Below are 23,742 nucleotides of genomic sequence, written 5' to 3' on the forward strand. Positions count from 1 at the left end.
GATTAGTCCATTAATTTGGAAGAAATAAATTTTTTTTTCCTTTTTAGCAAATTTTGATTGTATGATAGCGTTCGGGTGGAGGTGCTACTACTTAAAAATTGAAATAAAATTCTCTAATCTTAAGGATTGCGGAAGGGCTCGGTCCCTACTAGATCTCAGGTAATTTTTGGATGATTAGAATAATAAAATTTGGAAGAAATAAATTTTTATTTTCATTTTTAGCAAATTTTTATTGTCTGATAGCGTTCGGGTGGAGGTGCTACTACTTAAAAACTGAAATAAAATTCTCTAATCTTAAGGATTGCGAAGGGCTCGGTCCCTACTAGATCTCAGGTAATTTTTGGATGATTAGAATAATAAAATTTGGAAGAAATAAATTTTTATTTTCATTTTTAGCAAATTTTGATTGTCTGATAGCGTTCGGGTGGAGGTGCTACTACTTAAAAACTGAAATAAAATTCTCTAATCTTAAGGATTGCGAAGGGCTCGGTCCCTACTAGATCTCAGGTAATTTTTGGATGATTAGAATAATAAAATTTGGAAGAAATAGATTTTTTTTTTCATTTTTACCAAATTTTGATTGTCTGATAGCGTTCGGGTGGAGGTGCTACTACTTAAAAATTGAAATAAAATTCTCTAATCTTAAGGATTGCGAAGGGCTCGGTCCCTACTGGAACTCAGGTAATTTTTGGATGATTAGAGTCCTTAATTTTGGAAGAAATAAATTTTTTTTTTCATTTTTAGCAAATTTTGATTGTCTGATAGCGTTCGGGTGGAGGTGCTACTACTTAAAAATTGAAATAAAATTCTCTAATCTTAAGGATTGCGAAGGGCTCGGTCCCTACTAGATCTCAGGTAATTTTTGGATGATTAGAATAATAAAATTTGGAAGAAATAAATTTTTATTTTCATTTTTAGCAAATTTTGATTGTCTGATAGCGTTCGGGTGGAGGTGCTACTACTTAAAAATTGAAATAAAATTCTCTAATCTTAAGGATTGAGAAGGGCTCGGTCCCTACTGGAACTCAGGTAATTTTTGGATGATTAGAGTCCTTAATTTTGGAAGAAATAAATTTTTATTTTCGTTTTTAGCAAATTTTGATTGTCAGATAGCGTTCGGGTGGAGGTGCTCCTACTTAAAAATTGAAATAAAATTCTCTAATCTTAAGGATTGCGAAGGGCTCGGTCCCTACTAGATCTCAGGTAATTTTTGGATGATTAGAATAATAAAATTTGGAAGAAATAAATTTTTATTTTCATTTTTAGCAAATTTTGATTGTCTGATAGCGTTCGGGTGGAGGTGCTACTACTTAAAAATTGAAATAAAATTCTCTAATCTTAAGGATTGCGAAGGGCTCGGTCCCTACTAGATCTCAGGTAATTTTTGGATGATTAGAATAATAAAATTTGGAAGAAATAGATTTTTTTTTTCATTTTTACCAAATTTTGATTGTCTGATAGCGTTCGGGTGGAGGTGCTACTACTTAAAAATTGAAATAAAATTCTCTAATCTTAAGGATTGCGAAGGGCTCGGTCCCTACTAGATCTCAGGTAATTTTTGGATGATTAGAATAATAAAATTTGGAAGAAATAAATTTTTATTTTCATTTTTACCAAATTTCAATTGTCTGATAGCGTTCGGGTGGAGGTGCTACTACTTAAAAATTGAAATAAAATTCTCTAATCTTAAGGATTGCCAAGGGCTCGGTCCCTACTAGATCTCAGGTAATTTTTGGATGATTAGAATAATAAAATTTGGAAGAAATAAATTTTTATTTTCATTTTTACCAAATTTCAATTGTCTGATAGCGTTCGGGTGGAGGTGCTACTACTTAAAAATTGAAATAAAATTCTCTAATCTTAAGGATTGCGAAGGGCTCGGTCCCTACTAGATCTCAGGTAATTTTTGGATGATTAGAATAATAAAATTTGGAAGAAATAAATTTTTATTTTCATTTTTAGCAAATTTTGATTGTATGATATCGTTCGGGTGGAGGTGCTACTACTTAAAAATTGAAATAAAATTCTCTAATCTTAAGGATTGCGAAGGGCTCGGTCCCTTCTAGATCTCAAGTAATTTTTGGATGATTAGAATGATTGAATTTTGAAGAAATAAATTTTTATTTTCATTTTTACCAAATTTCAATTGTCTGATAGCGTTCGGGTGGAGGTGCTACTACTTAAAAATTGAAATAAAATTCTCTAATCTTAAGGATTGCGAAGGGCTCGGTCCCTACTGGAACTCAGGTAATTTTTGGATGATTAGAGTCCTTAATTTTGGAAGAAATAGATTTTTTTTTTCATTTTTAGCAAATTTTGATTGTCTGATAGCGTTCGGGTGGAGGTGCTACTACTTAAAAATTGAAATAAAATTCTCTAATCTTAAGGATTGCGAAGGGCTCGGTCCCTTCTAGATCTCAAGTAATTTTTGGATGATTAGAATGATTGAATTTTGAAGAAATAAATTTTTATTTTCATTTTTACCAAATTTCAATTGTCTGATAGCGTTCGGGTGGAGGTGCTACTACTTAAAAATTGAAATAAAATTCTCTAATCTTAAGGATTGCGAAGGGCTCGGTCCCTACTGGAACTCAGGTAATTTTTGGATGATTAGAGTCCTTAATTTTGGAAGAAATAAATTTTTATTTTCATTTTTAGCAAATTTTGATTGTCTGATAGCGTTCGGGTGGAGGTGCTGTAATAATATTGGTAGGTAATATAATTTAAAACATATAACAATAATAAATTTATTTTTTAGTGAATATTCAGTAAATGTATTTGTATTAATTAATAACATGAATTATAATATTTTTTGTAAGTAAATTAAGCTGCAAAATAAGAAAAGTTAAAATAAAAATACACCAAAAATCCTTGTTGTAATATTTAGTTGTTCAACAGAAAAAAATTTTTCAAGTAAATGACAACAATCAACAAAATTTAAAAAATAGCTCTAAATGAAAATAGTAAATAAACAAATAAAAACAAACCATTGAAAACATAATACAAATAAATAAAAAATGACATAAAAAAATGTATAGACAATAAGTAAATATTTTTTTTCTTTTCCCACCACAGTTATCAATTGTTCCTAACCTTTTAAACAAAATATAAAAATTAATAATGAAAAATATTTATATCACTCACTAAGAAGAAAATTCAAATTCATTAGAAATAATCATGAAGAAAAAATTTTCTCTATCACAAAAATTCTCTCTACAATAACCAGTTTGTAAATAATACAAAAAAAACCTTCACTCATTTCACTGCAAAATGACAGAACTACGAAATTCCGGTTTTTTATCTCTTTTGTACAGTATCGGTGACAAACCATTGAACTTGTGGTCAAAATATATTTCACCTGACGGCAAAATTTGTCGGGTAATTGATGATTTTTTAAATGGAGACAAAGTAATTGAAATAACAGGTCCTCATAATGTTCCTGTTTGTACAAAAATCATTTGTCCCGCTGATCCAACGGATATTTTGAATATCAAACTTCCCATTCTTGTTTTAATTATCAAAAATTTACAAATCCGTTTAAAATTGGAATTTCAGGTATATTTTTTTTACTAATAATAACAATAATTATTATAATTATAAATTACAAATAATGTTTATTAATCAAGATCAAATAACCCCCGGCAATCACATGTCAAATAAAATTAATTATGACAATTCAAATTCTCTTCCTCAACATTAATTTAAAATTAATTATAATATTCACTTATTAATTTAAATAGGTAAATAATTGTTCATTTAAATTACAATAGAAATAATAATAAATAGTAAAGAATAAATTATTAGAAAGTTATTTTTTAGTATATTTTTTTTTTTGATGTACCGTGGAAATAAAAAAATAATTTTTTTTGCTCCGATTAGTTTTTTACTTTTGTGAAACTAGTAAAGAATTAATTGGTCAAGTAACCAAAAAATACTATTATATACTATTTTAATTTAAATATTTAATAAATTATATCTAGATATTAGATAAAGAAAAATTTCGAAGGAAATTTTCATTCTTGAATGAGGAAATATCGCCTAAAATCGGCACAACCGTCGCTCGATTGCCATTAAAATTAGAAGAAGATTGGAATAATTTAGAAATCAATTTACAAAATTTGTGCCACGATACTTTTGGAACGGATTACGATGCTCTGCAGAGAATCGTTATTTATTCTAATTGTCATATTAGACGAGTTTATTTGCAAGATCGCCATTACGAACACAATGAAATATCAGGGAAATTATTTCAAGCATTTTTCGATATGTACCTATTAAAATGGGGAATTGATTCTGTCGACAGAACTTCACAAACCGAGAACTTCAAAAATACAGGTATCGTGGAATTTAAAATTTGATTTTATTTATTAACAATTTTTTTTCAAAAGCAATTAAATAAAAAAATTCTGAAATTTAATTTAAAAATTCAAATTCATCACGAATCGTATGAAGTTAAAAAATTCAAATAAATTTGAAAGAAAAAAATAAATTACTTTGAAAGCACTTTAGTAATAAATATAATAATAATAAATAAATAAATAAATAAATTGAAAGAATAATTTAAAAAATCGTCGTTTACTTGAGTGTTCAAAACCTTAGGGACAAGAAAAAATAAATTCACGATTTTAAGAAAAGGAAAAATCATCACAAACTTTAAATAAAATTACAAATATACAAAAATAGTGTAAAAATAAAAAAATATTTCATGAATTTATAAAAATCAATTTCTTTCAGAAACCCTGCAAGTAAATAATACTCAAACCGCGCCAATTTCAACAAATCAAAAAAATCCTCTCACAAGAAACAGTGGAGCAAAACAGAAAATAAGACAATTTTCAACGAATTCAAAACAAATTAAAATCACCAAAAAGGAAGAAAAGAATTCAACGAAAAAATTGAAGAAACCAGAGAATAACGAAAAGGAAGAAAAAAAATCGAAAGTACCTCAAATTCCGATAAGCAACAAGAATGAGAAATTACCAAAGAACGAACAAAATTTTTCACAGTTCGAAAAAAGTAAATATCTTCAAGCACAAAAAATTCCTTTTCCCCCAAATGACGAAGGTAACATTTTCTCTAAATGGCCCTATAAATTCGACGATTTACCCCAAAAAACACAAAGTGTCACAAAAATTAATGACCCAATTATCAATAACTCCCAAAATCTAATACAAAATTCACAAAAAAAGATCGAACAAATTATTCCCAAAAATCCTTCGAAAGAATCACTTACAAAAAAACCAATAACAACAAATTTTCAAAATTACAATGTGAGAAAAATTAAAAATATCCTAAACGAAATTCACAAAATAAAACAACATTTAAATAATAAAAATTACAAATTCAATTTCTCAGTGGGCTTACCAAGCGATAGTGATTCCGTAATTCCTGAATTTGTCGAATTAGAGGCGAAAACATTGGAAAAAAAATTACAAAGTAAATTATTAACGTCCGATTTAATAGTAAATGAATTGTTAAAGTCTCGATTAAATCTCAAGATGATATTTGAGAAATTAAAGAAAAAAGGTTTCTCAATGAAAAATATGGAATTATCAATTCAAAATCCAGTTGAACGAAAAAATGCCTATGGACAAGGAAAACTAATCGCAAATTGTCGAGAATCTTTGAATAAAGCCACAAATTGTGAGGAAATTTCGAAATTGAAATCCTCTGAGAAAATGAAAATAAAACTTTCAGAAAATTAAGAATAGTTAAAAAAAAGATTAATTAAAAATTAATTGTAAAATCTAAAATGTTAATTAATTTTCGAAAAAGTAAATAAACTGTAAATGTATTTAAATAAAATTTATATTACACTAAAAACGAATTATTTTCGTTTATAGGTAACGATTTGTAACTTATAGTTGACGTTAATACTCAACGATTGAGAAAAAAATTCTAATTCTTTTAAATAATTAATTTTCAAACCTTCAATTCAATTTTTTTTTGACAATGTTTCTTGATCAAAAACTTACAAATAACAAATTTTTAATTAAATTTGATAAGTGTATCTAATAATAACTTATTAATGAATAAATAATAATCATTTTGAAAATAATTGAACTGTTTTGAAGAATTTTATTAAAATTTAATAATTGCATTACGTATAAGAATTTAAAAAAAAAATTTTTTAAATAATTAATTTTATTTTAAGAATTCTATTAAAATTGTATTGAAAATAATTAAATTCTTTCGACGAATTTAATTATTTATAAAGTAATTTAATTCTTGCAGGAAATTTAATTTGAATTTTAATGAAAATAATTGAATTATTTTGAAAAATTTTATTAGATTTATTTAAATAATTGCATTACCTTCAAGAATTTTTTTTTAATTTTTTAAAATAATAAAATTGTTTTAAAGAATTCTATTAAAATTATATAAGAAATAATTGAATTCTTTCGGCGAATTTAATTATTTAAAAAATAATTGAACTATTTAGAAGAATTTTATTTAAATTTTTTTAAAGATTTGAATTCCTGACAAGAATTTAATTCCTGCAAAGTATTTTATTAAAGTTTTCTAAAATAATTGGCTTTTTTCAAGAATTGAATCCATGCGAAGAATTTTATTGTTTAAGAAAATAATGGAATTCTTTCCCGAATTTTTATAAATATTGTTTTTGAAATAATTTAATTTCTGAAAAAAATTTTAAAAAAATTTGTTTTGGATTTCTTTCAAGAAATTTTATAAAAATTGTTTTGAAAATAGTTTATGTCATACGAAGAATTTTATTATTTATGAAAATAATTCAATTCCTGCGGAGAATTTTATTTCAATTTTTTAAAATAATTACATTTTTTTTAAAGAATTGAATTCCTGAAAAAATTTTTTTATTTATGAAAATAATTTAATTCCTGCAAACAATTTTATTAAAGTTTTTTAAAATAATTGGCTTTTATTCAAGAATTAAATCGATACGAAAAATTTTATTGTTTAAGAAAATAATGAAATTCTTTCCAGTTTTATAAAAAAATTGTTTTTAAAATAATTTAATTCCTGCAAAGTTTTAAAACAAATTTTTAAATAATTGGATTTTTTTCAAGAATCTTTTGAGAAATTTTATAAAAATTGTTTTGAAAATAATTGAATTCCTGCGAAGAATTTTATTATGTATAAAAAAAAATTGAATTCTTGCGAAGAATTTAAATAAAAGGTTGTAAACAATAAATATCTAACGTCATAACTAGTCAACAAAAAACTTGCAAAATTAAAAAAACCTTTTTTCCAAGTTTAGAAATTTTCCCTTACAATATTGTAAAATTATTTTTGTATTAATCATTAAAAAATGATTTAAAAATAAGGCAAAATGAAATTTCAATTAATTGATTTCCAATGTCATAAAAATAAAAAATGATATTCTCACAAGGAAAATAATTAAAATATAAATACTCTCAATATATTAATAGAATATATTGAATACTAATAAAATACATTAATACGTAAAATCAATATTTTTTCAAAATTAATTTTACCCCAATAAATAATATTAATTGCTTCTGTCTAATAAAAATCAAAATATCAAAAACGACATCAAAGAATAACTTTGTCGCATAATAAATTTATTTTCAATAATTATGTAGTCAAATATGAAGGACACTTTTTTTTTGTTTCTTTACCTTAAAAATTGAGATATCTTTCTAACTCTCTTAATTAAATTTTGTACGTTATACAAATAACTGCTGACGAATTGAGCTAAAAACGATTTTTAACACTTGGCTTTATTTTGAATTGGTAGAAATAGTTTAAATTCAGCTGGTAATTCATCCTCTGAATAAAGTCTATCGGAAAAATAAACACGACGTATCCTGCAATTTGCGTGAATTTGAACTCTCAATGTTTCCACATAATTTGTACCATAAGCACGACGTGTAAAGTCTGCGAGATTAAATTGTATTTGATTCCATCCATCGTCTAATCTCATTGGCATTGTGCAAATAAATGGTTTCACTCTCGTTGTCGATTGATAATTACTTGCTCTGAATCTTCGTCGAACATTTTTGTCGTCAATTACCTGCAAAAATTGTTACGTTAGTCAATGAGAAGAAAAAAATTTTTTATCTCAAGAAATAGAAAATAAAAATAAAAAAATAATATTTAAATAGATATATGTAAATAGATATTTAAATAAATATTTACAAAAGTATTTAAATTTAAATATTTTTAGATAAAATATTTTATTGAAATAAACTTTCTGTCCGTTTCGAAACCAAATAAAAAATACTTACCTGAACTTCGAAAGTAAAATACTTTTTTAAATTTTTGATTATCATTACAAGAAATGGCAATTTAATTCCCAAAGTTTTTCGAGGATCGGCAGGACACGTAATGTAAGTTGTACTGACATTACTGCCAAGAATTTCAAGCACTAAACTTTGAATATCGTTGTCGGTAATTCTTTTAATGTGTCCATTTCTCACTTTTTTGTCCCAAATTTGTAGAGGTTTACTACCAATACTATAAAGTATGGAGAGAAATCCACTTTGGAATGTATTTTTAAACATTTCTTTTTTATCTCTCACTCTAATTCACAAATATAAACTTCTTTTTCCCTTATAAATTCCGAGATAGCATAATTTTGTTTACTTCACGCAATGTCAACGTTTTGTTTTTTTCTCGATTACAGTAAACATAACCTAGTCAATCGAAATAAACCGAACTCTAAAAAATACAACTCAATTATGCCACCAATAAACCAAAAACTATTCTTTGAAAACTTTGACTAGTTTCGAAAATATTATGCAAACTTTCTACACACATATAATTTTAAAAATAAATACAAAAATCTATAATTCCGGAAAATTATGCTTGTTTGATCGATACCCGGACCATCGCGCGGCCATTTTGAACACATTTGCGCCGTTTGCGCATTTTTGAAAATTGTATTTAGGCACGAAATTTAAATTCAGAAACAAACAAGCAAAAGGGAAATAAAAGAAAGAAATTTTCTAATATATTTTTTATAATTATTTCAAATAGTTCAAAATCGAAAGTCTTACAAGATATTAATACAAAACACTCTGTTAAGTATAAATAATATAAATATGCTTCATTTTCATGTATTTGTAACTTAATAATGTCGAAATAACTGGATTATATAAATACAATAATTTTCTTTTTTAATCTAACAGAACAATGAAATTTTTTTTTTTTTTAGAGAACAAGTTGCTAAGAAAAATATTGAGTCACAAAGAATTAATCATCAAATACAATAATATACGTTTCTTTGAAAACGTATGTCTCTCATAAAATTTATAATTTATTATTTTTTAAAAAAATTATCATTATAATAATACGTGACTAAAGCTGTGCTTTAAAACGTGTAAATATATCTATATTGAATTTCATTTATCAACGAATATCAACAAAAAAACGTTCAACGTGACAATATGTAATTTATAATATTTTTTTTTTAAGTACTTTGATATATAATATTAAAGAACTTTTTTTATCATCAATTCGACTCAATATAAGCACTAAATTATATTTTAAATAAAGCTTTCTGTAACTCTAGAAAAATACTAAGATTAGGCAACTTGGTTGCTCCTAGAGAGACATTTCTCTATCTAAAAAAAAAATTGATCCTTATCATCTAAATATGGCTATGCATATGTAGTATAATTGTCAAAAATGAAAAGATTTTTTTAAAAATCTTCTTTCACTTCCATTAGTTAGGAAAAAAATATCTATTGAATCAAATTTTGATATTTAACTTAGAAAAAAATTCTTTTTTGATTTCCAAGAATTTTTTTTGGGACTTATCCTTTTATTGATTGATCATCTGTAAAGAAAAGGAAAAAATAAATTAAGTATATTTAGAAGCCAAATTTTTAATTTAATTTTTTATTTCCCTGAACTTTCCCTGATTTCTAAATTCAATTATTCGAAATTTCAATAATTTTGTTAAATAAATAATTAAATATCCACTTTTCATTTTTTATTTTTCCAGAGAAATTAAAATTTTTTATTTTCAAATTCAAACTTTCGGAAAATTAATTATTTCTAAAAATACAATTGCAATCCTTCAAAAATTTAATTATTATCAACAATTAATTAAATTTCTTCTACAAATCAATTATTTTAAATAATTTTCCGAAAATGCTTTGAAAATTCATCAAATAATTTTTTAAAACCATTAATAAATAATGTTTAAAAGATAATAAATTTTTCAATTGCATATAATTAAAACTTAAATTAAAAATTCCGAAAGTAATTGAGAGTTAGAATTTTTCAACAATTTTAAAAATAAATGTTTTAAAAAATTTTAATCTAAATAAATTTTTGGATTTCTAGGTAGATATTTGAATTTCCGGAAAAATATAATTGAAAATATTGGAAATAATTGAATTTTAAAAAATTATATTAAAAAAATTTTAAGAATTACCTATTTTTTAAAAAAATATTTGAATACAATTTTTTTGAATCAAATTTCCATTTATTTTCATTTTTAAATTTTCCTTTGAAGATTTTTCATCAAAATTTTTGAGAATTCAATTGTATTCGAATTTGCAATTAAAATTCTTCAAAATTTGATTTTCAAAAATTCTCATAAAATACTCAGGAGAATTAATTATTTTCAATAAAATTTTTCAAAATTCGAAATTTGCAATTAAAATTCTTTAAAATTTGATTTTCAAAAATTCTCAAAAAATACTTCTGGAAAAATATAATTGAAAATATTGGAAATAATTGAATTTTAAAAAATTATATTAAAAAAATGTTAAGAATTATTTTCTAAAAAAATATTTTAATATAATTTTTTTGAAGCAAATTCCATTTATTTTTATTTTAAAATTTTCCTTTGAAGATTTTTCATCAAAATTTTTGAGAATTCAATTGTATTCGAATTTGCAATTAAAATTCTTCAAAATTTTATTTTCAAAAATTCTGATAAAATACTCAGGAGAATTAATTATTTTCAACAAAATTTTTCAAAATTTAAACATTTTAATTATAAAATTTGTAATTTAATTAACTGAATATTTCTTAAAAGAATTTGTAAGCAATTTAAAAAACTAATTTTTGAAGAATTTTAATTAAAAAAACTTGAAATTAAATGTTTTACCTAAAATGTTAATTTTAAAAAAATTTAGATTTTTTAAAGGATTCTAATGTAATTATTTTTTCTACATATTTGAAATTACGGAAAAATGTAATTGAAGGTATTAAAAATAATTAAATTATTAAAAATTATATTAAAAACATTTATAGAATTATTTTCTAACTTTAAAAAAATATTTTTATATCATTTTTTGAAGCTATGTAATTTTTATTTATTTTAGTTTTCAAATTTTCTTTTGAACATTTTTCATTACAATTAAAATAACAATTTTTTTTTTAGAATAATTTGAAAAAGTAAAAAAAAACATACTATCCGAGATCTGATTTAATAAATTAGAATTTAATATAAAAGACAGAAGAATATTTACCGGCTATTTTCTTCTCCTTATTTGATTCCTTAGTTGAAACTTCTTTTTCAGATGAATTATTTTTCCTTTTAAGAACCTTTTCCTTTTTAGTCTTTGCATTCTGAGAGTTTTTAGTTTTTGAATTTCCCTTCTTTTTATCTTTTTCCACATTATCGTTTATTTCCGGTTTACCATTCTTTTTCGGAGAATTATCATTAGGTGGAATTAATTCACAAATAACTTTATTTGTCTCCTTCTGTTGTGTGTCTTCGTTAGTTTCGGAAATTTTCTCCTTCTCTTTCACTATTTCTTTATCATCAGAATCAGAATTCTTATTTTCTTTTTGTTCAACATTTTCATCGATCGATTCGGTATTTTTCTTTTCCTCTTTCTGCAGATTGTCATCATCGGATGGGGAAATTTTATTTTTCTCCTTTTGAATATTGCCATCGTCGGAATTATTTTTTTCCTTTTCGGAAATTTTTCCCTTTTCCTTCGAAACATTATTTGTCTCCTTTTCATTTTTTTTATTTTTCTCCTTCTGTGGACTGAGTTTATTTTTAACTACTTCGCTTGTTTTCACTGATTCCTCAGTTTTTCCATTCACTTGCAAAATATTTTTGTTACTTTCGTGTTGAGCATTTTCTGAATTTTTCGAATTTTCCTTCTCTTGGTGCAATGGGGTCTTTTTGACTCGTTTTGCCTTTGAATTATCAGGGAGATTATATCGGTAATTATCGAAGTTTCTATTTAAATTATTATGCTTCTCCTCAGCGTCCATATCGTCCCAAATTTCTTGCAGTAATTTTCTTATTTCCTCATCAGTCGCATCTGGATTATCAGATTTCCAAAAATCTTTATTCAAATTGTAATAATCTTCAAAATCAATTTCATCCCTTCTAATTCTCTCCTCTTCCGATAGTTTGGAATTTTTCTTTCTTAAATTTTGCCGCTTCGGTAATTCAATTGAATTTTTATTTTGATTTCTTGTACTTTTACGTCTGGCAGTTGAATAAGCATTACTCGATGATTCCTTTGCCGGTGCTGTGACAATTTTATTTGATAGTGATTCTTCGGTTTGATTCGAACTTTCAGATTGTTGAGTTGACGGTGTTTGTGATTGTGATTGTTCGTCATTTTCAATTTTTTTCAACTTCTTAGACTGAAATAAAACATTTTTTTTTTATATAACTAAAAGAAAAGAAATAAACTGTGAGCAAGTTTAATTTTGTTTGGAAAAGAAAAAGAAAAACGCGGTTAAAGAAAAAAGTAAAGAAAAAGGGAAAATTAAAAGAAGAAAATCATAGTTTTGAGAAACAAAATAAAAAGAGATCAATTAATTACGCTCGAATTTGGAGTATCACTTGGAAACTTGGATCCCTTTGGAGAGAGTTTCCTTTTTAATTTATTTGTCAGTTGAACTGTTTTTTCTTCAGGTATAACGGGTTCAAAAATTGAAGCTCTATCTTCATTTGATAGATGCATTAGACCTGAGGCTTCTGTAACTCCAATTCCCCATTGTTTTTTAACTCCCATTTTTGGAGTGAATGCAGCGGCAAATTTTGGATCTTTTTTCTTGATTTCGGGTGTTATGCTTTTAGCTCGTGCTTTAAAATCCTCGAGACCGACAAATGGTATCATGTAGTGTGACAATACCCAATTATGACGACCACCATCGCCAAAATATTGGACATGAACCATCAGAGCCTGAGATCTGCCCTTATCTGCAATAAAATTAAATTAATCATCTTTTACAATCTCATCAAAAATTAAGAAGCCCTTATTTTTAATTGATTAAAAATTACAATTTTTCAGAACAAAAAAATATATTTACTTTGAACTTTAAAGTACAGTAGAGTTGTTGGATCCAGAGTGACAACACAGGGCCAAAAAGGATAACTGCTGCCTCGAGCCCAAGCTAATTGACCAAGAATCCAAGGGCATTTTATTGACAAATTTCTCTCTATTTTTTCCTTTTCCTCGTTCATTTCGATTCCACTGTCATTTATCGACTCAATGCCATTTCTTTCATTCTTATCCTTGTTAAGATTTTCCATCGTTTTAACGTTTTCTGTTTCCGCCATAGCGGGTGCAAAATAATTTCCCCTGTTAAAGAAATATTCAATATTAGCAAAATTACCATAAACAGTAACACACATAATTTAATTTTTAATTAAACGAATTAAAATTAATTCTATCCATTAAGATCGAAAACAAAATTCCCCCTATCAAAATAAAACACAATTAACATTAATTTAATATTCACTCTCATTATTTACTTCAATAATTTCCAAAATATATCCATATATTCAAAATGATCCAAAATGAAATCAGCGAAATCTGTCATAGAATTGATCTATAACAAAATTCGAAAAAACAAAACTCAATCGAAACTTGAAGAAAAAAAAAGATAAACAATAATGAAAAAACATTTTTGAAAAATTACTGAATATTTGATTTATTGTTAGAAAGTAATAATTTGCTTCTAATTGAAACGATTGAAACAATATTTTGTTTTGTTTGTAGACCAAATTTTTGGAGGTTACCTCTACTTCCGTTTGGAATAATTCTATTATGAGAATGTTTTAAGACAAATTAAAGTACACTATCGATAAGAAATCTAATATATTTTAATAATTTCAAATACATACCTTACAATTACACTGATTCACTGGGAAATATTGAAAATAAAGAAGCTTAATCAACTATAAACAAGGTAAAGCGTCTGACAAAAAAATAATTAGAAAACAACAGAAAATGTCCGACAAATGCCGGTAAAAATTAACGCATGCGTATAAAAAACAGACTGTTATTGGTGAATTTATCCAAATTTATCTTACTGCGCGTTTATTATGAAAAATGAACTATAATTAGCATAATTAGAGAGGGGACAATAATAAATTATAGTTAAATCAATAAACAATAATTTTAAATTATTATTTTTGGAATAATTTGAGAAATAAAAATAGAAAACGGTTGATGCGTCAGTTGAAGTTCGTTACATGTAACGTAAAATAAATACGTAAAAGCGTTGGCTACGTAAGAGACGTAAGACAAAAATTGAATCTTCCGCCAATAATCGACAGTGGTAAAAATCGAAAACGATTATTCGATATAAGAATTCAAAATTTTGAATTCAAAAATAAACCCTAAGCATTTTACTATGAATAAAAAAAATACTGAGAGAAATTTAATAAATTTTTATAAATAAAAAGAAAAATGAAAAAAAAATTGCAAAATGAAAAATAGTAATGTCATAACAATTTTAAAGTAAAAAATGTCACTTACCTCTATTGTTTTATTCATAATAAATTTTCTTTATTCACAAACACTGTTACACAATTTTTCACTCGCGATAATATTAAAAACATTAATTTCTATTTATTTAAACATAGAAATGTCAAAAAATATCAATTTAAAAAAGAAATTAAGAATTTTTTTTAAATAGAAATAAATCTATATCGACTTAGACTTTGGGTCTTTGATCGTCATGGTTAAGTAATTTTAAGGAAAATACCGAAAAAATTCGTAAAAAACCCCAAAAATGATTATAAAAAAATATTCTGCTCTTGGCACGCCTCAAATGTTCAAAATTTAATTAAAATACGACTCACCGGTAGTAGATTGTCGGCTCAATTATTGGAACGCATTTTTATCTTTAATTTCCTACCTCCTCTGTTGACTTTTTGAGAACTTTTTGAAAAATTAAAAAAAAAAATTTTTAATACTCGAATTTCTGGATTTTTGACAAATATTTCTATTAATTAATTAATTTTGACTTTTTACTCTCTATCGTTAAAAAATAATTAATCTCGGATTATAGAACATTCAATCTATTCAACAATAATTTTCTATAAATAATTTTAAAAAACTTGATACGGCCCTTTTTGTTTACATATTTTTCTATAAATAATCCCATTTCACTAGAATAACAGGATTTATTTAATGAAAATGTACAAAAAAAAAATTATAGAATGGAAATAAACATTAAGAATAAATAATTTTGTCATAAGTTTAAGAAAAACTCTTTTTCTAACCTAAAAATGGTGTTTAATATAATAAATAAATAAACTAACCGGAAACTGCAACCAGCCGTACATGATCCCCACCTGGAGCTGCTCAAGTTTTCCAAGAAACGAAGAAACACACACACAACACTTTTTATTTAAAAAATAATATTCATTTTTAACTATTATCACAAATATTATTCATATTAATTACTATCCATTAATTATGTAACGTAGTAAATCCAATTATTCACCACTTATTTTTTATAAATCACAAAAATATTCTCACACACTGAAGAACACAGGCGAATTTTTGAACAAATCGGCCAGAAGAGCTCCAAAAAGAACTGATCTGAATTCGCCAACGATAAACGAACTTTCAGCATCCGATCCTTGCACAATTTTTTAAATATCGGTCTAAATATTACTTCTAAATTTAATTTTTGCTGCTTTTATCACGACCCGAATAATGAAAAATAATAAAAACTTTCGTTTTACTTCTTTAAAAACCACTGTTCGTTCATTGCGCCACTAATCCAAGATGGCGGACAATGCACTGTAACGACTGTAAAATTTGGGAAAAAAGCATTTTTCACTAAAGAAATTCACAATAAACAGTCGATTGTAACGAAAAATGATTAAATTAAAGGAAAACGAACGATTTTTTAACGGATGCGACAAAAAATTTAGCGGGAACTTGCAACACGCTGTTCACTCTACGAGACCGTTGGAACTACTGGTACGAAGAACGACCACGAAGGCGCTTTGCTCACTATCGATTATTATCGAAACTTCGATACTTCGAGAATATCGAAAATTTACGCTACTTACGCATTTTACGTCAATTAATTTATTCCAAATTGTTTTTTATTAGAATTTATTATTTTTTACTACCATAATTAATAAACTATAGACAGAATAAATTAATTGCTATTATACTAATTACAAAAGTATATAATAAATATAATTAAACTGATTGACAGTGATTAATATATTTGCATTAACAAAATGGCACATAACGATATTTGAAAAAGGCGGGAAAATTTGAATTTCAAGCATTAATGGATTTTGATATTAAATATAGTTTTTATGATTATTTTTAATTCCAATACGACGAGAATTTTCTGAAACAAGTTTTAGAAAATTCTCGGTGCTGCGCGTGGGTTATTACAACAAATCAGTAATCTAAATTATTATTAAAAATATTTTATTTAAATAGAAATTAATCTAAGCTACTAGGAATCTTATCACTGATAAATAGGAACCATTTGCTTAAGATAAGGATTTATCTTTTAATACCAACTCAATATTAAAGACAATAACTTACAGAAATAAAATAAATTTGTGATCGAATACTGCAATATACTTTTTATTGGTATGTAATAAATAGTTGTTAAATATTTAAAATATTGAAAATAGTTTATTAAAATAATTATTAATTATTTGTTAATTAAATAATTTTTTATTTATTACTTAGTATTTATTAATTATTAATTAATAAAATAAATAAAATATCAAATATTAGTATTATTACCTACTAATTATTATTAAAATATTAGGTAATATTATTTAATTATTAAGCAATTAATTAATTAATTAATAATTATTATTATCAGAATTAATATAATTAAATTGAGACTCAATTCAATTATTAAAAAAAATAATTATTGTTATTAATTAATTGTTATTGTTTTTATTAATTTTTAAATATTTATTACCTAATTACATAATACAGTCGAACCTGTCGGAATGCAACTCTATTTGTAAAATTTTTTTGCTTTCAAAAATGTCCAACAAAAATTATTTTCACTTAGTTCCAGAATATTGTAAAAATATTACAAAATTAAATTATGAAACAATTTTTTAAGGATTGTTTACTATAATAAAATTTTAAAAATCCAGTTGCACTCCAACAGGTTTTACTGTATTTGATTTATCTAATTATTATTCGCACTAATATTTTTAAATTACTCGATAATTTTCAAATAATTTTCATTTTTTTCACTATTTCAGTGAATGGAACAAATAAATTAAATCACAAAAAAAATGTTGAGCCTATTCAGAAAATTGATCACCAATTCAAATGAATCATCATCACAAGTTCCATTTGTCGACGAGACATTTACAAACAAATTGGAAATCTTTATCTTTAATCTCTCAACCAAGGAATGGTCGGAAAGTGTCTCAGGTACAATTTACATAGAAAAACAACAACCACCAAAAACTTCTCTAATGATAATAAAAATTGATTCACTTCCCTATCATTTAATACGTAAAATCACTCGTGATTTTCAATTATTCGAAAAAGATGACAGAACATGGATGTTTCGCGTTTATGAAAAAACAAAAGCAACCGACTACAATGAATCAACAATAATTGCTTGTCGATTTTCCACAAAAACCGCCGCCAATGCCTTCAATAATTTCATCACTAATCTTCAAACACTCGAGCGCGCTGGTTTTGAAAATCTCAATTTTCGCCTCGAAATAATTCGTAAAAAGCACGAGGAAGAAATTGCCGAAAAAGAATGTGCTCTCACGTGTAATTTCCCATTGTGGAGCGATTTATTGAACGGAGAATATTATCAAAATTTTCATAACAAAAATACTGATAAAGATACATTTCGTTGTATGGCCGAAATTCGTGAATTCGACCCGATTGGAAAAAAATGGAAAAAACTCATTTTAGGAATAGTGAAAATTGACGTAATCGAAGATACCGGACAGAGTGTATTGACAGTAATTGAAAATGAGGAAAATTTCGTTCGACTCGGCATAACGAGAGATGACTTTGAATTAATTGCCCTCGATAATCGAACATGGATGTGGAGGGGCTACAAAAAATCCCAAAATATCCAGAGTCTTCTAATTGGTTGTCGATTTATAAATTCAAAAATTACCAAAAATTTCGGTATCACTATAATAAAGGCCCAAGAATACGCACCATTACGATGTAAATTTCGCGACGAATACATGAAGGAGACTTTTCATAAGGAATATCAATTGAAATTAACCGAAAATCAAATTGCCTTGGAATGTAATTTTCCCGGTGAATACGAATTAACTGACAATGATCCCGGTGATCTCTCTTTTCCCAGTACATCACAAATTTTGACTAAGAAAAATAATAAATTAGACGAAATAAAAAATTCACCAAAGTCAATTACTTCTTCTAACGAGAATTCGAATTTACAAATTATACTAGACAATAGAGTAAATTTTTATAAATTTGATTCTAAATTGAAAAAATGGAACAATCCCGACGAGGGAGAATTACAAATAGTGAGAAATGGAGAAATTGGGAATATTTCGATTGTAATGAAAATCAAAGAAGGGGAATTTGTTTGTCAACTATCCCGAGATTTGGAACTGATGAAAAAAGACTCGAGATCACTAATGTGGAGAGTTACTAATAAAGAAAAGTTTTCAATTTTCTTTTTGATAACGGAATTTGAAAGTTGCGAAAAATTGGAATGTTTCGAAAAATGGATAAATGATGTCAAAGGACATTATTCCTCGGAACTCGAGTGCGATCAATTGGTGTTGGAGACTTTGAAGAATATTTTTGAAAGTGATTTGGAAGAATTGTCCCAAGCTCTGGGAGTCGATTTTCCATCACACGTTGATTTGGCCTGGCTCAGTGGATCCAATGTTGTGAAATACAGAGCGAAGAATATTTCTGAAACAGATTTTATTAAGGGATCAGTATTTAATTCAAAGGTCGATATTTATAAATTTGATAGCAATTTAAATGAATGGAAAAAACTTACGGCTCTTCCAGGTTCGGTGGTTGTGAAAGTAAAACAATTCCAAGAGTTTCAGAAGACGATTTTATATGCAATTAGCGATGAATTTCAGGGAACGATTGTCGTCAAATGTGAAATTGCTGGTAATTTGAATTTAGAAATGAAAGATAAATCTTCTTGTATTTGGCGAGGTTACGTGGAAATGGACGATAATGATAATAAAATTGAAAGTCTCTTGATTGCCTGTCGATTCACAAATTTCCATACTGCCAATCATTTCAAGTCAGTTGTCGCCGATGTTGTTCAAAAACCATTGAAATGTTATCTTCGCCACGATTATTTATCTGCAATTTTAAAAAAAAGAAGAGAAGAAATTCTTCGAGAAAATCAAATTCCTCTTGATTTACCTGTTGAGAATTGAGAAAATATAATAAAAGAAAAATTGTCACCTCTTCGTATTATTTTTTCCTTATTCTTTTTGAAAACTTGTTCGATTTGAAAGATGTAAGGAATTACAATATTCAGTTTAACGAAAAGAAGTTAGTCGACTTTTTAGAATAAAAACAAAAATATAAAAAATTCAGAAATATTCAGTACAAAAAAAAGTTATTCGATTTTTTTCTGCAAAAATATAAAAACATTGAAATATTCATTATAAAGAAAAAAAAGTTATTCGATTGTAAAAATCGATTTTATTCCTACAATTTCCTCGACTTTGGAAATTGCAATAAAAAAAAGTTATTTACGAGCAAAAATAAATCCATTTACATTATTGCAAGAATATAAAAATGCGATTTGTAATTATTATTTACGTGTTATATTTGAAATGTAGAAATATATTTATAAAAAATAATTCGTACTTTGTTAGAAGGTTAAAAATTTCATAGAAAATTTATATAAAATTGTGTCTCGTAACTTTTGTAGTAAAGTAGAAAAAATATAGTTCACTTATGGAAAATTGCGGCACTTTTTTTTAAAATTTGATAAAAAAAAATTTAAAGAAACAAGTCAAGTCAAATACCCTTTTTTCCATTAAAATTTCAACAATAATAAAAAAAAACTTTTTAAAGCGCTTCAATCATAATGGCAATTCCTTGTCCTCCTCCAATGCAAGCCGAACCAATTCCAAATTTGGCTTTTCTTCTCCTGAAAATTAAATTCACTTGCTGTTAAATTATCCTAGAGAAATTAATTTCTTTCTATTTAATTAATTTTTCAATCGTTTAATTAACTTCCAATTGAAATTGAAATTTACCTGAGTTCATGAACAATGTGTGTTGTGATTCTCGAACCAGAAGCAGCGAGAGGATGTCCCAAAGCGATTGCACCACCATTCACGTTCAATTTATTCATGTCCACTTTCAAATCTTTAGCGCAAGCCAATGTTTGTGCTCCGAAAGCTTCGTTAATCTGAAAAGTTGAAAACGAAAGTAATTAATATATAAATTCCCGACTGTAAAAAATATTTTTAAAACAATGATATATATTTTTTAAATTACTTCAATAATTTCGATATCGTCTAAAGTTTTTCCAGTCAATTTGAGTAAATTCTTGATAGCCGGCGATGGTCCAATTCCCATAATTGTTGGATCAACACCAACCACCGAATATCCCACAATTCGTGCCAAGGGTTTTAGATTTTCCGCCTTCACAGCCTCCTCACTAGCGAGAACTAATGCTCCGGCTCCATCGCAAACTCCCTAAAAACATTAAAATAGAAATTAGTTCAAAAAAAAACTATTGACTATTTACAATTTCTTTCAATTTCCACTTTTTGAAATTTAAGTAAAACAATTTAATAAATAAATAGTAAAAATATGAAATAACTAATATTAAAATATAGACAAGTAAATAGTAAAAATTGAAGTAAAATAAATTAATAAATAACTAGTAAAAATATGAAATAAAAAATAATATAAATACAAAATAATATAGTAAAAGAATAGAATAACGAGTAGTAAAAATATGGAACAATACTGAAAATATGAAATACTAAATAAAAAATTAAAAAATAATAGTAAAATACAGTGAAAAGAAATGGTTGAAATAAAAATAAAGAAGCAAGGAATTAGTGAGAAAAATTACAGATGCTGAGCCGGCGGTGACTAGACCATCTTTTTGGAAAATCGAAGACAATTTCTTGAGGTCCTCAATTTTTGTTTGTGGACGTGGATGTTCATCTACATCGACCGATACTTCTTGTCTCTTTACTTTGACAGTTACAGGAGCAATTTCATCCTTGAATCGACCACTTTCTTGAGCTGTAAAAAATATTTTTTATTTAAAATTTGTTTTATTTTTTTCTTAAAAGGCAGATAAAACTAGAAACAATTTCTAAAACTAATTTTTTTTTTCAATAATTAAATTCTAAAACGTTAGGTAATTTTTTTCTTAATTTACTTAATTTATTTAATTCTTTACTTTTTCTTTACAATTTTAATAAATTAAAATCTATTTCTTTAGAAACAATTAAAAAGAAAACCGTTCTCACCTTCCTTCCATAATTTCTGACTTCGGAGAGCGAACTGATCGACTTCGTCTCTTGTGACACCGAATTTAGCACCAAGTTTCTCGGCAGTAACACCCATTGGTAAACTGCAATACGAATCAATAAGTCCAAGCCAAAGGGAATCTTCAAATTCATATTTCTGTCCCAAAGTCGTTCCAAATCTCACATTCCTCACGACGAATGGAGCTTGACTCATATTATCGGTTCCACCGGCGACGACTATTTTCGATTCTCCCACCAGGATACTCTAAAGGTATATTTGTAAATAAGTAAATAAATAAAGAAGTAAATAAATAAGTAACTAAATAAATAAATAAGTGAATAAATAAAAAAGTAAGTAAATAAATAAATTAGTGAATAAATAAAAAAGTAAATAAGTAAATAAATAAAGAATTAAAAAAATTAATAAGTAAATAAATTAATGAGTGAATAAATAAAGAAGTAAATAAAGAAATAAATAAGTAGGGGAATCAATAAAAATGTAAATAAATAAATAATAAAAAAATAATTTAATTACTACTACTACAGTTAATACTGAACTTAATTGAAAAATTGAAAAAAAGTAAATTTACCTGAAGGCCATTAACAATCGATTGAAATCCAGATCCACAAAGTCGATTCACTCCAAGAGCATGTTTTTCCTGAGGAATTCCACATTTCAAGAGTGTGTGACGAGGTAAAAAGGAACCATCAGACGACGTATTCTGTAAAATAAAATTTTGTAATCAATTAAAATATTTATAATTTAAAAATACAATTCAAAAAAAATCGAAAGCAGATACAAACCATTAATACGTGACCAAAGACGACACTATCAACTTTTTCGGGTCGAATTCCTGCCGCTTCAATTGCTGCATTAGATGCAACGACTGCTAAATCAGTTGCACTTTTATTTAAAAACATACCACCCATTTTTCCAAATGGTGTACGCTTTGCGCTAATAATATAAACTCCTTAAAAAAACAAATAAATCACAAATTAGAAAATTAAAAATTTTTTATTTCTATTGACAAAAAAATATTAGAACTTTTTTTTAACAAAAAAATTTTGAAAACTGAAATAATTATGCAACATTAATGTACAATAAAAATGACTGCTCCAAAAAAATAATAAAAACATAATAAATACGCTATTTGTAAACAAAATTTTGCGAATAAGTATTGCAATAATTAAATTGTAAATGAGATAAAATGATTTAATAGGAGATAAAACTGGTGAGTATCATTGACCTTTGTAAGGATTAAAAATAAATGCCTATTAACATTCTTTAAATTAAGAAACTGATTTATTAAAGTTGCAAGTCACCATTTGATATCAATAATAAAAAGAATATTTCCACAAGATTTTCACTATCTTTTACTAATGGCTAACATTTTTGGTTAATATTTCTAATTTATTGTTTATTACAATCAAAACAGTAATGATAATATTCATAAACAATAAAAAAAAAATAAAATTAGTATTTATTATTGAAATACAAACTCTTTTAACTTCTAAATAGAATTTATTTCTATTTAAATTATCAAAAAAAAAACAGTTTTTACCCCCTATTAAAACTTTTCATTTTGTAAATAAAAATAAATAAAATTTAAAAAAAAATCAATTTGGAAAAATTATATAAATATGAAAAATTATGCTAAATGGCAAAAATTGTTCGCGTTAAAATAAATTAATTCTTTTTAAAAAAAATTCTATAATAATACAATAACTACAATACTGTATAATAAACAATAGTGAAAGAATCAATAAGTTGTAATATAATTAAAAAAATGTTTTTTTCATACCTTTAACTGAAACAGACATTTTTCTAATTGAACTTTACTTTAAACACGAAGGATATTCGACTAAAATTCAAAATAAAATAAAATAATTCCAACAAGCCTTCACTATTTATCTGAGTGCGTACGTCATAAGTCTAGAGGTGGACTGCACTCACTGTACAGACGAGAACAAGGTTCAAAGTCCACTGGAAAAGTTCATCGGGAGGGGGAGAAATTCTCAGCGTGTAGAGGGGTTGCTTCCTTAAAAATCTTCTATTAATTCAAAGAAAAAATTTTTTTTTGAAAAAACTG

General features: G+C 25.8%; 5 protein-coding genes across 5 annotated transcripts; 2 read left to right on the forward strand and 3 right to left on the reverse strand.

The window, feature by feature from the left end:
* The first annotated feature begins 3,247 nt into the window (after positions 1–3,247).
* LOC122510720 lies at positions 3,248–5,778 on the forward strand. The gene is made up of 3 exons (XM_043625555.1): positions 3,248–3,555; positions 3,981–4,335; positions 4,735–5,778. Exons 1-3 carry the CDS (start codon positions 3,271–3,273, stop codon positions 5,703–5,705), a joined length of 1,611 nt encoding a protein of 536 aa, XP_043481490.1. The 5' UTR covers positions 3,248–3,270; the 3' UTR covers positions 5,706–5,778.
* Positions 5,779–7,541: 1,763 nt separating this feature from the next.
* Positions 7,542–8,859, reverse strand: LOC122510716 (cilia- and flagella-associated protein 20). Its single transcript, XM_043625550.1, has 2 exons — positions 8,229–8,859; positions 7,542–8,014 (listed from the first exon to the last, which is right to left on the reverse strand). Exons 1-2 carry the CDS (start codon positions 8,502–8,504, stop codon positions 7,709–7,711), a joined length of 582 nt encoding a protein of 193 aa, XP_043481485.1. The 5' UTR covers positions 8,505–8,859; the 3' UTR covers positions 7,542–7,708.
* Positions 8,860–9,650: 791 nt separating this feature from the next.
* Positions 9,651–14,213, reverse strand: LOC122510715 (histone-lysine N-methyltransferase NSD2-like). The gene is made up of 5 exons (XM_043625549.1): positions 14,060–14,213; positions 13,243–13,514; positions 12,753–13,132; positions 11,430–12,570; positions 9,651–9,781 (listed from the first exon to the last, which is right to left on the reverse strand). Exons 2-5 carry the CDS (start codon positions 13,490–13,492, stop codon positions 9,759–9,761), a joined length of 1,794 nt encoding a protein of 597 aa, XP_043481484.1. The 5' UTR covers positions 13,493–13,514; positions 14,060–14,213; the 3' UTR covers positions 9,651–9,758.
* Positions 14,214–16,555: 2,342 nt separating this feature from the next.
* LOC122510717 lies at positions 16,556–19,609 on the forward strand. Its single transcript, XM_043625551.1, has 2 exons — positions 16,556–16,790; positions 17,429–19,609. The coding sequence occupies exon 2, from the start codon at positions 17,462–17,464 to the stop codon at positions 19,580–19,582; it is 2,121 nt and encodes a 706-aa protein (XP_043481486.1). The 5' UTR covers positions 16,556–16,790; positions 17,429–17,461; the 3' UTR covers positions 19,583–19,609.
* A 582-nt stretch (positions 19,610–20,191) lies between these two features.
* Positions 20,192–23,615, reverse strand: LOC122510718 (3-ketoacyl-CoA thiolase, mitochondrial). Its single transcript, XM_043625553.1, has 8 exons — positions 23,455–23,615; positions 22,457–22,623; positions 22,243–22,374; positions 21,653–21,917; positions 21,247–21,422; positions 20,661–20,861; positions 20,417–20,571; positions 20,192–20,307 (listed from the first exon to the last, which is right to left on the reverse strand). Exons 1-8 carry the CDS (start codon positions 23,471–23,473, stop codon positions 20,226–20,228), a joined length of 1,197 nt encoding a protein of 398 aa, XP_043481488.1. The 5' UTR covers positions 23,474–23,615; the 3' UTR covers positions 20,192–20,225.
* Positions 23,616–23,742: the final 127 nt, after the last annotated feature.

The sequence above is a fragment of the Leptopilina heterotoma genome, unplaced genomic scaffold, assembly GCF_015476425.1.
Source record: "Leptopilina heterotoma isolate Lh14 unplaced genomic scaffold, ASM1547642v1 Lhet_73, whole genome shotgun sequence".
NCBI classification, from domain to species: Eukaryota; Metazoa; Arthropoda; class Insecta; order Hymenoptera; family Figitidae; genus Leptopilina; species Leptopilina heterotoma.

Excerpts from the sequence above, each read along its gene's own strand:
- LOC122510717 (XM_043625551.1), top strand. The coding sequence starts at position 17,462 with ATGTTGAGCCTATTCAGAAAATTGATCACCAATTCAAATGAATCATCA.
- LOC122510720 (XM_043625555.1), top strand. The coding sequence starts at position 3,271 with ATGACAGAACTACGAAATTCCGGTTTTTTATCTCTTTTGTACAGTATC. Across the intron at positions 3,556-3,980 it reads GTTTAAAATTGGAATTTCAG|ATATTAGATAAAGAAAAATT; the intron begins GTATATTTTTTT and ends AATTATATCTAG. Across the intron at positions 4,336-4,734 it reads CGAGAACTTCAAAAATACAG|AAACCCTGCAAGTAAATAAT; the intron begins GTATCGTGGAAT and ends AATTTCTTTCAG.
- LOC122510716 (XM_043625550.1), bottom strand. The coding sequence starts at position 8,504 with ATGTTTAAAAATACATTCCAAAGTGGATTTCTCTCCATACTTTATAGT. Across the intron at positions 8,015-8,228 it reads ATTTTACTTTCGAAGTTCAG|GTAATTGACGACAAAAATGT; the intron begins GTAAGTATTTTT and ends CAATTTTTGCAG.
- LOC122510715 (XM_043625549.1), bottom strand. The coding sequence starts at position 13,492 with ATGGCGGAAACAGAAAACGTTAAAACGATGGAAAATCTTAACAAGGAT. Across the intron at positions 12,571-12,752 it reads GTGATACTCCAAATTCGAGC|TCTAAGAAGTTGAAAAAAAT; the intron begins GTAATTAATTGA and ends GTTTTATTTCAG. Across the intron at positions 9,782-11,429 it reads TAAGGAGAAGAAAATAGCCG|ATGATCAATCAATAAAAGGA; the intron begins GTAAATATTCTT and ends TTTTCTTTACAG.
- LOC122510718 (XM_043625553.1), bottom strand. Across the intron at positions 21,423-21,652 it reads TCAGAAATTATGGAAGGAAG|CTCAAGAAAGTGGTCGATTC; the intron begins GTGAGAACGGTT and ends TATTTTTTACAG. Across the intron at positions 20,572-20,660 it reads ACGATATCGAAATTATTGAA|ATTAACGAAGCTTTCGGAGC; the intron begins GTAATTTAAAAA and ends TCAACTTTTCAG.